This window comes from Gamsiella multidivaricata, assembly GCF_025024155.1.
Source record: "Gamsiella multidivaricata strain RSA 2152 chromosome Unknown BC939scaffold_5, whole genome shotgun sequence".
Taxonomy (NCBI): Eukaryota; Fungi; Mortierellomycota; class Mortierellomycetes; order Mortierellales; family Mortierellaceae; genus Gamsiella; species Gamsiella multidivaricata.
The window spans coordinates 284,652-296,651 of record NW_026251713.1 but is presented as its reverse complement, the minus strand read 5'-3'; the positions used below and the strand labels follow the sequence as shown (position 1 = coordinate 296,651).

General features: G+C 47.1%; 7 protein-coding genes across 7 annotated transcripts; 2 read left to right on the top strand and 5 right to left on the bottom strand.

Moving 5' to 3' along the window:
• The first annotated feature begins 133 nt into the window (after window positions 1–133).
• On the top strand, window positions 134–3,596 carry BC939DRAFT_437871 (uncharacterized protein). Its single transcript, XM_051553749.1, has 4 exons — window positions 134–720; window positions 1,311–1,621; window positions 2,913–3,463; window positions 3,559–3,596. The coding sequence occupies exons 1-3, from the start codon at window positions 576–578 to the stop codon at window positions 3,141–3,143; spliced, it is 687 nt and encodes a 228-aa protein (XP_051416671.1). The 5' UTR covers window positions 134–575; the 3' UTR covers window positions 3,144–3,463; window positions 3,559–3,596.
• Window positions 3,597–4,062: 466 nt separating this feature from the next.
• On the bottom strand, window positions 4,063–4,726 carry BC939DRAFT_222654 (uncharacterized protein). Its single transcript, XM_051550796.1, has one exon. It carries the CDS (start codon window positions 4,669–4,671, stop codon window positions 4,225–4,227), a length of 447 nt encoding a protein of 148 aa, XP_051416670.1. The 5' UTR covers window positions 4,672–4,726; the 3' UTR covers window positions 4,063–4,224.
• Window positions 4,727–6,293: 1,567 nt separating this feature from the next.
• Window positions 6,294–6,665, bottom strand: BC939DRAFT_499131 (uncharacterized protein; the record flags this gene model as incomplete). Its single annotated transcript, XM_051559909.1, has 1 exon — window positions 6,294–6,665. One exon carries the CDS (start codon window positions 6,663–6,665, stop codon window positions 6,294–6,296), a length of 372 nt encoding a protein of 123 aa, XP_051416669.1.
• A 230-nt stretch (window positions 6,666–6,895) lies between these two features.
• Window positions 6,896–7,601, bottom strand: BC939DRAFT_499130 (uncharacterized protein; the record flags this gene model as incomplete). The annotated part of the gene is made up of 4 exons (XM_051559908.1): window positions 6,896–6,996; window positions 7,092–7,136; window positions 7,278–7,558; window positions 7,582–7,601. The coding sequence occupies 4 exons, from the start codon at window positions 7,599–7,601 to the stop codon at window positions 6,896–6,898; spliced, it is 447 nt and encodes a 148-aa protein (XP_051416668.1).
• A 162-nt stretch (window positions 7,602–7,763) lies between these two features.
• Window positions 7,764–8,469, top strand: BC939DRAFT_437860 (uncharacterized protein). The gene has a single exon (XM_051553748.1). It carries the CDS (start codon window positions 7,791–7,793, stop codon window positions 8,424–8,426), a length of 636 nt encoding a protein of 211 aa, XP_051416667.1. The 5' UTR covers window positions 7,764–7,790; the 3' UTR covers window positions 8,427–8,469.
• BC939DRAFT_437856 (uncharacterized protein) lies at window positions 8,463–11,060 on the bottom strand. The gene is made up of 8 exons (XM_051553747.1): window positions 10,927–11,060; window positions 10,735–10,822; window positions 10,566–10,641; window positions 10,360–10,458; window positions 10,103–10,270; window positions 9,919–10,002; window positions 9,479–9,841; window positions 8,463–9,392 (listed from the first exon to the last, which is right to left on the bottom strand). The coding sequence occupies exons 1-8, from the start codon at window positions 10,961–10,963 to the stop codon at window positions 8,502–8,504; spliced, it is 1,806 nt and encodes a 601-aa protein (XP_051416666.1). The 5' UTR covers window positions 10,964–11,060; the 3' UTR covers window positions 8,463–8,501.
• BC939DRAFT_437855 (uncharacterized protein) lies at window positions 11,050–11,649 on the bottom strand. The gene is made up of 2 exons (XM_051553746.1): window positions 11,571–11,649; window positions 11,050–11,357 (listed from the first exon to the last, which is right to left on the bottom strand). The coding sequence occupies exon 2, from the start codon at window positions 11,305–11,307 to the stop codon at window positions 11,131–11,133; it is 177 nt and encodes a 58-aa protein (XP_051416665.1). The 5' UTR covers window positions 11,308–11,357; window positions 11,571–11,649; the 3' UTR covers window positions 11,050–11,130.
• Between the last annotated feature and the right edge of the window lie 351 nt (window positions 11,650–12,000).

Sequence of the window (12,000 nt, the reverse complement as noted above, 5' to 3'; positions counted from 1 at the left end):
AGCCCTACATGTTTATATAGAGTATTACACAAGACTACAGGGGATATTTTATTCATTCCCATTCAAACATATCCATCACATAACACAACATTGACCATGGTCTTGTCTTCCATTTGTCGCCCGTCTGCAATTGTCTTCACATAGCCCTACACACAGGTAGTCTTTGCCTTGTGGTACTATTTCACTTTTCTTTTTGTCCTGCACTATATAGTTCAGTCTCTGACAATCCTACTTTGCCCATTTTCTTTCTTCTTCCCATCCGCATCCACTCTATTCAAACCAAAAAAAAGTCAAAAAAGTCTTATAAGTACCCGCTCCGCCGCAACACAACACCTCACACTGCACATTCGCATTCACACTCGCATTCACACTCGCATTCATATTCGCATCCACATTCGCATTCGCATTCATATTCACATATCCATCCACGCTCTCGTCCTTCCCCGCCCTGTCTCGCCTTTACTTTCTCACCATCATCAACCTTCTTGAACGAACACCCTAACGTCCCATCCACGGCAATTGCTTACTCCTTCCCTACATCTCAGCCCTCCACAAACATAAAAATACAGCACAAAATGGAATCATCATCATCATCATCACCGTCATCCTCATTCTCGCCCTCATCTTCATCCACTTTGTCCGACTGCGATCTGCCCGAAAAGACGCAACTCGCAGTGGATCTGTCCGTTGGGTGCTCGCCTTGTCCCGAAGCCTTATTGTGTAAGTTTTCCTAGTCTTTTCGCTTGTCCTACGCTCCACCAGGTCTCAACATCTGATGAAGGATTAGGAGAGACTGGGGAAGGGAGGTTTCCCGAGAGATTTGCTCCCCCTTCTCCCGCCCGAGGAGGAAGAGGAAGAGGAGCTGAAGGAGGAGGGAGATGGATGTGGTCTACTCCCTACCTCCGTCTTCTCTCATCTCCCACTTGCTCGATAAAGCACCCCTTCCTTCAACGGACCATTTAAATCCTTTCGTCTGTTTTTTTCATTCATTTACGTGATAAAGTGCACTGATCTTCCTACTACCCAGAATTCTCCAATCCCTGCTTCGTGCCTATTTCACGTCATTCGCAGCACATGTGTTGACCCGCTATCTCGTTTTTTTATTGTTGTTTGGTGTTTTTATCACCCGTCTCCATTTATGGACCGTTATCATCGCCGTAGTAGAAAAACAAACAAAAGAGCTGTATGCGTTCGAAGGATGATGCAGTGCGTGTGTAGTCTGTTCGCGCGCATGTTTGCAACGTGTGTAATGGCATATGCAGACAATGGCTGATTTTGTTCAACCTTTTTTTCCTTCTTCTTCATCTTAGCCCTAGCTGCCGAATCTGTCCTTTCCGTGCTGCAGTGCTCTCCCCGCTGTTCCTACCCCAAAAGCGCAGTCTGCACGTCGACGGCTTCAATAGCAGCCGCCACAACAGCCACTACAGCCGGAGCCGGGGAAGAGCACCATTTGGTTCAGTTTCTCCGTAATATCTGTGTAAAGGCATGTGTGACAGAATTAGCCCTGGTGATCTCGTTAATCTACGTGGATCGGCTCAAGAAGGTGCTGACGAATATGGCCCGAGGAGATCCTGACACGCCATTCAAGATCATCTTGTCAGCCCTATTGGTCGTCAAAAAGGTAAATAGGGCAATTCTGTTTTTGGCACACAGTACTATTGTGATTGTATCCTTTCATATTTGTCCTGGCCTGAATTTTGGATGTAAATACCGCACTTTTCTTTCCCTCCTCGGATATGAATGCGTATCGCATGAGGGAGGGTGGTGGTACGTGGTGCAATATACGAACATTGTTTTATTGTACTTTTGGGGGAAAAAAAAAGGAATATTTGCCTGGCTGAGACGAAACGCGGGTTAGATGGATGGGGCCGATCGCCCATAAATTGCCATGTCCCCGATGTTTGATATTTGGGGGATCACGGATGATCTATGGCTAATATGAATAACAAACAAAAGAAAATCGTTGGGTAAACGTTTTCATGGTGTCAAGCTCTCAAAGACATTCTTACAGACAATTAATACAATTGCTGAAGAGTCATGACTTGGCAGGGCATGGTGGAGCATGGCATCCACATGGTACATACACAAAACATGGATCTAGGCCGAGAGCGCTGGTTTAATAGTGATCTATACCTTCCATGAAGAAGAAGTGGAAAGAGCGAACGCACAACTATATCATACAACACAACGTGCGATTTGGTTAATTGAACTTTCGCATGCTGCATCGGAGCCGTTAGAAGAGGAGTGAAGACTAGGATTTCAACAGGATTGGACAGCAACCACTTCCGTGAAAAAAACAGCAAAGCTTTATTCTCGCTACCCATATACAATTTATATTACTGAAGAGAGGGTGAGAGAGAGGAGAGTGAGTACAAAGGCTGGGTATATGAATGAGTGAAATGAATGCTGCGTTGGTATTCTTGTAGATGTCTTCAGGTACATCGGGGGTGAATGATGTTCGACAGCCGGGTTTTGTGTTTTGTTGAGCTCCTTTTAAGGATCGGATGGCATGTGCTGCTTGTTTGTTTGTTTGTTGCAGTAACAGTAGTCTAGTTAAAGGTCGCTGGCGGTCATCATCCATGCGAGTGGGCTGGATGCATTGCATTGCATATTGCATCGCATGGCATAGACGGGTGCCATATGGCATGGGATGGTACCACATTGGATGCATGGTTGATGCCATACAGATGCAGTGAGAAAATGACATCCTTACCCCATCCCCGTCCTCACTCCCATTGCCATGCAGTGTATATGATACATTTCATTCATTTCTCATATATATTATTGCGATAATGAAACTAACGAGCGTTCTTTCCTCTGTACACTTTAACGGCATTTCTGCCCCTTCGCCTTCCTCCTCATCCTTTCATCTATCCTACTTTGTCCATCTTATTCAATCCCTCTCCGAATAGTTTATTGAGGAAGATTGTGTTGGTCTGAACCGAATGTTCTCCAAGATCACCGACGGTCTCTACTCCGTGCACGACATCAACACGATGGAGCGATCCTTTCTGGGCCTGCTCAAGTTCAGTCTCTATGTTACCGACAAGGATGTCGCGCACTTTATCCAATCCCATCAGCATGAGCTTCAGGGAGTCGATATCCTCAAGACATACACCAACAAGTCCGCGGCAGCTGCCTGAGAAGAAAAACCGTCTCCTATATAGCTGTCTGCGCTCATTTTTTTTCACATAACCAACTAATTGTGCCACCTTGACGCACAGACAGTCTCTGGCCATCATCATCATCCGTGCACGCCATTTTCATTCCCTCATCCGCATTTCTCACATCCACATATCCTCATAGTCTATCATCAATCATATACCACTCATTCTTTGCGCATACCTGTAGTCTAGATCGTGCTAAAAAAAATAAAAATAAAAATAAACATGAACCTTGTAATCCATATCTTTTCTTTGTTCCTCTCGTGGCTGGATATAATACAATCCGTACGCAACCTCATCTTCATCAAAAAGCAATTGTTAAAAAAAGTGTTCATTTGTATAAGTGGGCTTAGCCACCGTCACTAAATGCAAAGACCCCGCGTTCACGTATTACATTAATGCTGTTGTTGGAAGCAATGTCAGCCTGTTCACCAAAAAAAAAAAAAAAAAAAAAATATCAACGAACACCTTAGGTTCATTAGCGCCATGTGTATGTACACATGTTGCTTTATTTTCAAACTGTTTGCGTTGTGAAATACTGGGCCTTCTATCGATATATTGCATATTCACTGACTTCTTTTTCATTTTTGCGGTGTGGTCTCGAAAATGTCGACGACTAGCATCGGGCACTCATTTTGTTGTGTATTTATTTCGATTCCTCAAAAGCTTTCTTCCTTTCTCGTTTCGCATTATTCTTTCTAATCCAATCCGGGGACGTTTGTTGTTCTTGTCGTAAGTTGGCGGGAAGAAAAAAGAAAAAGAGGTTGAAAAAAAGGACGAGGAATCCAGTCAAGGTTGTCAAAATGGTCCTGAAGTTTAGTGCTTCTCCTCCTTCTTGCCAGTGACTACGAGTGATGAACACAAGAGGTTACCAGGCGTTAGTATGGTACTTGTATTCGATGTTTCAATGCAAAAAAAAAGCTACAATAGCTTGTTGTTCTTTTATGCGCAGATGGTATCGTAATTGGCGCTTGAATGGCTAAGCAGACTGTCACACTTACAGTGGGGGTTGCGAGGATCGTTCTTGTACGTTTCGCCTATAGATGTAACGCAAAATTGTTCAGAGGAAAGCGAGCAAGATCGCAGTGAGTAATGATAGTCGCGTTAATATTGGATCATAAATCCGCATATATTGAGGGCATCGAGAGATCGTGTTCCTGAAAAAAAGTCGTTCAAGGCGATCGTCCAATATAGCCAAAAGCATTATAACACTCAAAGAGCTAAATTCAAAAAACCACGTTATAAGAATAAAAAAAAAGGATCCTGAACCGACCGCAGTGCTGCGATGTTGGTGAAGAAGTCCTTTTCGTGGCTGTTCATCCTGCTTTTGCTTCATCCGCGGGTTCCCGAACAGATGTAGAATAAACATAAACACGCCGACAAAATGAGATGAAAACGTACTCTTGAGCATAGTCTCCTGAGCACCGTTGATGATGTAGAAGGTGATGGCGCCTCCGATGAAGAAGGGGGCCATAGGGCGGAGAATGGGAGTGGACCAGGCACGCATTTTGAATATGATTGAGAGTAAGAGTGAGGAGAGTAGGGAGGAAGAGAAAGTGGATGGATGAGTGGATCTCGGGTCTCGTTGGAAAACACCATAAACATTACGTCACAGAATTGTTTTCGGATGGGATATAATACTGCTGGATGTGGGAAATAAGGCAGCTCGCCGACTCTGGTCTTACCCCGCGCAGAAACATCATGTCAGGTGTGGCCCCGCTTCTTCCGCTCCAGCAGATATACTACGGACTCTGCCGAGTGAGGGAGTGGCTACGACAATGGTAGTCTTCAGGAGGGTTCTGAATGACATACGCTCTCTTGGATTCCATGTTATCGTTCTGTTTGATACAGTGCCTAGAGGAACGCCGTTGATGCTGATGGAGGACTACAAAGGCTTTGTCTCTTTTTTTTTTTTTTTTTTGGCCGAGCTCTTTATTAGTGCAGTGAGGCGGAGCTCGCCATATCATCACCATCTTATCTGCGCTGGGTACAGGATAAAGGCCCAGGGAAAGAGCATGCCACGTTTGGAAGCTTCGTCCGTCACGTTAACTTGAGTGATAGACAGTTGGTGACAAAAGCCTACATGGAACTCATTGACTCGAAGGCGATATGGCAGGACAAGCGAGGGAGGCTGCGGAAGTCTTTCAAGCGTTTTTGAGACCATCAGGAAGAAACGTTTGGTCCCAACGCAGATGATGCTGGAATAACTTTGCAAGAGATGGGGAGGGTACAATCCCAGATGAGATACTCCCAAGGTCTTATGGTCACTTTCTAGGCAAGTCTTTGGACAAAAGAGAAAGTAAGAATAGACGATAGATTCTTTTGTTTTTTTCAGCTGTAACCTCATACTCGTTCTGTTAATTTGTAGGTCAATGTGCGGGCCGGATGCTGGTGCATGAGGTCCAGGAGGATGCCAATCACCTTATTAATTGCAGGAGGCAGGTGTCCGACTTGGAAATGCAGACGTGAGGTCTTTTGCTTGAAGAGCAGTTTAGCTGTCAAGAAAAAAGCAGAAAAAAAGTTTGCTTCACTGACAATCTTTTTTTTATTTTTATCCAAGTCTCGAAAGTGCTCGCTACCTTAGGGTCCGCGTATTTAAGGAGCGGGAGATGGAAGATGAAGATGCAGAGGCGGGTTATGCCATGGAGGCTCGCCATGCCAGGGACGCAGTGCATATCGAACAAAACTGGCGGCTAATCCCCAGAACGCTAAGCGGGGCAGCATTATTCGCGCAGCCTCATGAGACTGGATGCGATTATCACGAATTAAGGTTCGGGCAGAATTACTCTTCACAAGGTCGCGCCACGTCTCAAGGACTACGGAAAGCATTTCCAATTTAATGTTGCTTACTCGTTCCAAGTACGCGCTTGCCCGCGTCCGCCTTGCTTATTCCATGAGAGTTACTTTATGTTACAGTTCCGTGCACGGGTGCCTATAGGATATAAGATACCGAGCAGGGACCCCGAGTCATACTTTATTCACGTATAAATGGCCTAGCTAAATGTAGGTCCCAAAGATCTCATTGCTGAGTTCTTGAGCTTTGTCAACAACAAGTAGAATCTTATAAGCAGAGCCACGGAAAGTCTCGTTTGGCGTGTAATTCAGAAGACGCTGGCGTAGCTCAGAGAATCATTCATGAACCAGCATCGTCACCAACCCATGGTCGACATAATGACTGTGGATATGGGTGGCAATCAGTTGAAATAGACTGGCAAAGACATCGCCAATGTCCATTGATTGAGAGCAGACTTGCAACAGCATCCATCGCTTGCACGTAAACCTGATATTCTCGAGTTCCGAGATGTCGAGGCAGTGGCGCAAGGTCATGAGATGCGCGAGGATAAGGGCCAGCGCCAGAACGCGAACATGATTGTCACTCTTCATGTCGCAAGTTCGGTATCGATTCCTGGTTTGGATCAGCTCAAGAAGTTTGAAGAGGTCGACGGGGCCAAAGTCTGTGCGGCTTCCGCTGGAATAAAAGCCCCATTGCTTGCAGAGCATCTCGATAGCTGTTCTCGTTTTTCCACATCCGGAAACACCAAAAAGGTCTGGAAAGGAATAGCTCGTCCATGAATCGTCTCAAGCGCCTTGTCGGCAGTGCTGAGTGGGTCCTGATGCTCGGATGATTCTGGCAAGTTAAGGAACAACAGACTAAGTCGGTCGTTCTGCAAACCTGCGCGGGGAGTAACAAGGGGCAGACCCCCAAGTGATCCTCCGGTTGATGGAATCACCTAGTCGGCTTTCAGGAATCGGACGAGGCTCGTGTAATTGGCCGAGTCAGGAGCAAAGAAGTCGCCTTCAGTCTTTTCAATAAGTCCTTGCCATTTCTCGGCTATTTGAATGGTAACAAAGGAGTAAACACGTTTAGCATTGTCCTACTGCAGCATGCACCATCACTTGATAACCATCGCCAGCTGGCGCACTTACAAGAAATGGGAGGACCAGGAGGTGGAGTGGCGCGAGCGGAGAGCTCTGAGGGATGGGTGGGAACATGGATAGGAACAGTTAATGTAACAGCACGATAGAATGCAAGAGACAATGAGATCAAGAGTCATTATTTCATCAATAGTGCAAGTGCAACAGGAAAAAGAGGCATTGTGCCTGATAGGTTACCTGGCTGTGTTCGCTGCACAATGATGTGGATTGCTTCTTCAGGCAGGTCCTTGGGGAACACTTTGGAAAGACGAGTTGTTGGGAAGGGCTTCTCTTTGGAAATAATCTTGTCAAGAAAGACATTCTTGATAGCAACTACTAGGATCGAGACGTGCCAGAGCGTGATTTCGTTCGCATCGATGTCGTTGAAGGCGGCAGCCTTCTTAGCCTTGATGAGCTCCTTGAGGTCACCGACGGTATCGTCCGAGGGGATCTTGACCGGGAATGCTCTTGAGGCGGGACTCTGTTGGCAAGACAGAAAAACTTCAGATGGTCGTCGGTCATGGTGTTTAGGTTTCGCAGTGGAAAGGGGTGTGGAGAGTGAGAGAAAGAATGGGAGGAAGATTGACGGAAGAGGGGTCACAGAGGACGGTGATTTTAAGTTGGGAGTGGTGGCAAAGGCCAATGCGTGAAAAGGTTGGTTTTACTGCTCCTTGCCACTGTGCTCAGCTCAGCCCCGAGAGACACTGAACCATGACATCCACTTCCTCATCCTCATCCTCATCCGCCTACGAACAGGAGCAACAGCTCTTCACCGACACCCTCCTTAAGCTGCAAGTCCATTCTGCACTCGCCAAGGAGAGTGTCTATAACAACAAGTCGCCTCTCCCATTCCTCGCTCAATCCTGTTCCCTCCTCGACAACATCCCCGCTCATTCTCTTCAGTGGACCACAGTCCAAGAGAATCTGATCAGCTCCCTCAGAATCGATGCTTGGAAAGTCCTTGCAGACGCCTGTATCAAGGCCAATGATTTGATCCAGGCAGAAGCTAGTCTTGAAAGGCTAGCCACATTACAGGAGGTCGCCGCTGGACCACTTTCACTACGTTCAAAGGCAAGGAACAGGCGACGAGGCAGACCATCTGTCTCTGAAACACCCAACTCTATATCCGTCTCAGACAGCTCGACATCCTCCGCGCCGTCAGCATCATTACCATCAACAACATCGGTAGTGGTCCAGGCAACCAAGGAAGAACGACAGGCTGCTACGGATCTGATACTGACTTGGGAGAAGCTGTACCAGGTCTATAGAGACATGGGCAGACAAGACATGGCTAACAACTTTGTAAAACGAGCTGAAAAGATGAATGAGCACCTCAGAGGTATCTAGATTTGGTTCGCGTTGCACGCAATAAAGTATCGCAATGAATGATATTCTTTTTATTGTCGTGCTAATGACTGTTAACTATTGGAAGGATGGTGCAGCAGCAAACTGGGGTTGAGGGGTGTATCCGTTTGCTTGCTGCACAAAGGGCGTTGGAGGCTGTGGGGCATACATGCCCTGACCATCTGAATGAGTCGGTTGCTGAGGGGCAAACGATGGCTGCTGCTGTTGCTGCTGTTGATGCGGTTGCTGCTGTTGATGCGGTTGCTGCTGTTGATGCGGTTGCTGCTGTTGATGCGGTTGCTGCTGTTGATGCGGTTGCTGGTTAGCAAAATCATTCGTGGTAGGCTGCTGCTGGTATCCTTGGAATGTCTGCACTGGCGATAGCTGTTGCTGCTGAATGGGCTGCGATGCCTGCTGCGGTTGCTGTTGTTGCTGGTGGATACCATTGACTCCATAGTCCACAGAAGATTGCGACTGGACTGGGCCCTGGTTCGTATATGCCTGATCAAAAGTGAGCGGCTGCTGCTGACCCTGAAGATGAGGTTGGGACTGCAACTGCTGGGGCTGCGGCTGTGGCAGCTGTGGAGTGTAAGGAGCATACTGAGATTGAGTGTACTGAGATTCCTGCTGATATGGTGCTGGTGGTGCATGTCCTTGAACTGGAGCGGGGCCATATGGTGATGGCTGAGGCGCAGTCGAGTAGTTCACGCCGTTCTGGCCAGGCAATCCAGGTTGAGTTGGGGCATAGTAGTTCGAGACAGGATTGGAAGCATAGGGAAGCTGCGGTTGGTAGGCGCTGTAGGCTGGATTGCTGTATTTGGCGATCGACTGCTCCATCATTTTTTCGTAGGTCGACCGTGCCCTCGCCAGCTTTTCGTTCAGGAGCATCATCTCATCCTTCTTTTCCCCATGCATCTTGATCATCTCGACCAGTCTAGGTCTGATTCCAAGGACATTGTTGTATGCGTCCTACGGCATAAAAAAAAAAAACTTCCGTGTAAGCAAGTACGTCAACATTAGAGTGGTCATCGAGCTGCGCCAAGAAGATGCTTTACCTGTAAAACATCGTTCTCTAAAAAGTTGTCGACCCTAGGATCAACACTCTGGAGCATCTGAAGCAGGTTATCGATATTCTTGGCCTCATGTAGCACTTGTGCCTCATCATCCCCAACTCCTCCATTCTGGCTTGGTTCTCCTTCTTTGATTTCCTCGACATAGTTCACAGGGAAGATTCCTTGGCGGCCATACAGTTCTCCCTTCCACCAGTCCTGATACGATGTGGCCAAAACGACAATAACGTCGTCCTTCTGAAATCCAAGTTCCCCACTCTCCGTCGGTTCAAAATCATACAGAGCGCGCACACGTTTCACTGGCGCAGCTGCGACCTCTGGATGCTGTGCTGATTTAGAGCTCGGTCTCTAGAGATGTAGACCACAATAAACATTAGGCATTGTCTAGTCATTTCACAGAGAATATCTAGGAGCACGTTCCTTACCCTCTCAGAGTGCTCGCTAGCAGACAGGGACAGTGCCAGTGCCAACTGAAGTTCCTCTTCCTCCTTACGCTTATCTGCTTCGCTCTATGACCATGGCGATGAAAATATCATTCTTTGCATATGAGTATTCACTACCTGCCACCGAGCTACGCTTTAAATACATAAAAACGGACGCTAAAGGTACCTTGAGTTCCTTCTTGGGTTTCTGTGGTGAAGGAAATTTGAATTTGGATTGCGTGCGCAGCTGCTGGTATGTTTCATCCATGATTCCGAGCGAAGGGTCTGCGCGGAACTCAAATGCCCATTGTTGAATAAGTTCCAATATCCTCTGTCGTACAGCTGGGTGGGTTGTCTATAAAAGCGGCAGAGATGCTGAGTTATTAACGTCTTTTGTCTTTGTCCTTGCTACTTGTAATCGCCCCTCCTTCCTCTGCTAGGTACCTTTTCATTCAGGATCTTGACGAGGAGGGTTGTGAAAGCGCGCGAGGAGATCTCTCGCTGAGCCTTCAATCCGCAGTTCTTGGCAAGCGACTCGCAAAGCTGGAGAATGTGATGAACGCCTCCTTTAGTTTCAAAATCCATGTCACACGCAATCGCAAAGGTACTAGTACTTCAAGCACAGTTATTGTCATTGCTTCCTGTCTTACAGTTAGTGAGTAGAGAATTACGTTGGCATTCTTGTTGCTGAGTCGTTTTTGAATCGCTGCCAGACAATCGCGGCCTCTAGAATGAAAAAATGGCAAAAGCAGTAAGGTCAGAAGACGAGTCAAGCGAGTAGCCACAGTGTCCATCGTTACCCACGCAGTGCAGACGTACGAGTTGTCTCCTGAACGATTCACTTTTTCGCAGATGGTGAGAATGAGATCCCAGTTCTCGGATGTCAGACTCTCGCTTGTTGCATTGGCTGTGTATGTGTTGACCAGAGAAAAAGAGAGTCGGCTGTTAGGTCTGGCCGTCTAACTCGGTATTGAATGCCAAGACCTCAAGAAGAAGGTCAGAGGGACGTACCGACAATGTCGTCAAAAGGGTTTATGTTTCTGAACATGGTGCGCTATCTCTTTCCTTGGCGACGATGAGAGCTTATGCGAGGAATGGTTGAGATGTGAGAATGGGAGAGGGAGAGGGGTGGACGTGGTGAAGTCGAAGTCGAAGAAGTGACGTGATTGGAGGAGGGGGATTGTCCGCCTGCGCATTCGTTTGGTGGCCAAACAGTCACCATGCTGACTTTGAAACATGGATCGGAAGGCAAATGTACACAGCCTCCACCTCCTCTCCCACTGGGTGCCACCGTGCTTGCCTGGACAGTAACCACCAAAACACATATTGCCTCCTATGACCTTTGGCCATACAACGGAACAGCAAGAGATGTACTTCTGCAAGATTTTTCATTTGCGCTGAAGGGCATTGGAGATTGTGATAGAGTCGTTCTTTACAGCATGGTACGTTTTTTGGGAGGCGGAAGGGTAACATTATTTTCCTAACAGCGCACATTAGGAAAACACGTACCAGTGAGGGAGTATAAAGAATTTCAAAAGGCTTTCTTCTGTGCACGGAAGATGAACGAGATAGGCGGCCTTGCCTACCACTGCTACGTTTTCATTTACACCTGCTGGTAAAAAAATACCGACACACCCTCATTTCTCTCTTTGTAGGCTACAGGGATTACAAACATCCGCAGACGACTGCTGATATGGCTGCCTCAGAAAATGGGTAACGAGTCGCGGGCTATTGGTGGACCGTGTAGGAGGAGACAAGTCGACATCTTCGTGCAGCGTCCTCTGTCAGGTAAGGCATTGTCGCTCACTTTGCTTTGATACCTGGACGTGTCCGCCATGGCTAGCGTTTTGTATAGTATCTTCAGTATCTTCACTGAATATTGGACCTTTTATTGTGTGCCGTTATCCTGTTTTAACTATTCTTGCCCATATTCCCGTCCTAGCCTTCAACTATCTGGTGATAGCAGGTATCGCCGGTGGATGCGGTGCCGCCGTCCTCGTTAGCGGATCTCTCGAGGACTGCATCTACCTTAGATCTAGGAACAGGGGCTACATCGGGCTCTACAGAGCCATCGACAGCTGTTGT

What these genes read in the sequence shown, in the direction of transcription:
- BC939DRAFT_222654 (XM_051550796.1), bottom strand. Translation starts at nt 4,671, where the DNA reads ATGCGTGCCTGGTCCACTCCCATTCTCCGCCCTATGGCCCCCTTCTTC.
- BC939DRAFT_437856 (XM_051553747.1), bottom strand. Translation starts at nt 10,963, where the DNA reads ATGTTCAGAAACATAAACCCTTTTGACGACATTGTCG. An exon ending in CCCTTTTGACGACATTGTCG is followed by an intron (nt 10,823 to 10,926) that starts GTACGTCCCTCT and finishes ACACATACACAG; the next exon opens with CCAATGCAACAAGCGAGAGT. An exon ending in TAGAGAACGATGTTTTACAG is followed by an intron (nt 9,393 to 9,478) that starts GTAAAGCATCTT and finishes TTTATGCCGTAG; the next exon opens with GACGCATACAACAATGTCCT.
- BC939DRAFT_437871 (XM_051553749.1), top strand. Translation starts at nt 576, where the DNA reads ATGGAATCATCATCATCATCATCACCGTCATCCTCATTCTCGCCCTCA. An exon ending in TTGTCCCGAAGCCTTATTGT is followed by an intron (nt 721 to 1,310) that starts GTAAGTTTTCCT and finishes TCTTCATCTTAG; the next exon opens with CCCTAGCTGCCGAATCTGTC. An exon ending in CCCTATTGGTCGTCAAAAAG is followed by an intron (nt 1,622 to 2,912) that starts GTAAATAGGGCA and finishes CTCTCCGAATAG; the next exon opens with TTTATTGAGGAAGATTGTGT.
- BC939DRAFT_437860 (XM_051553748.1), top strand. Translation starts at nt 7,791, where the DNA reads ATGACATCCACTTCCTCATCCTCATCCTCATCCGCCTACGAACAGGAG.
- BC939DRAFT_437855 (XM_051553746.1), bottom strand. Translation starts at nt 11,307, where the DNA reads ATGAAAAATCTTGCAGAAGTACATCTCTTGCTGTTCCGTTGTATGGCC.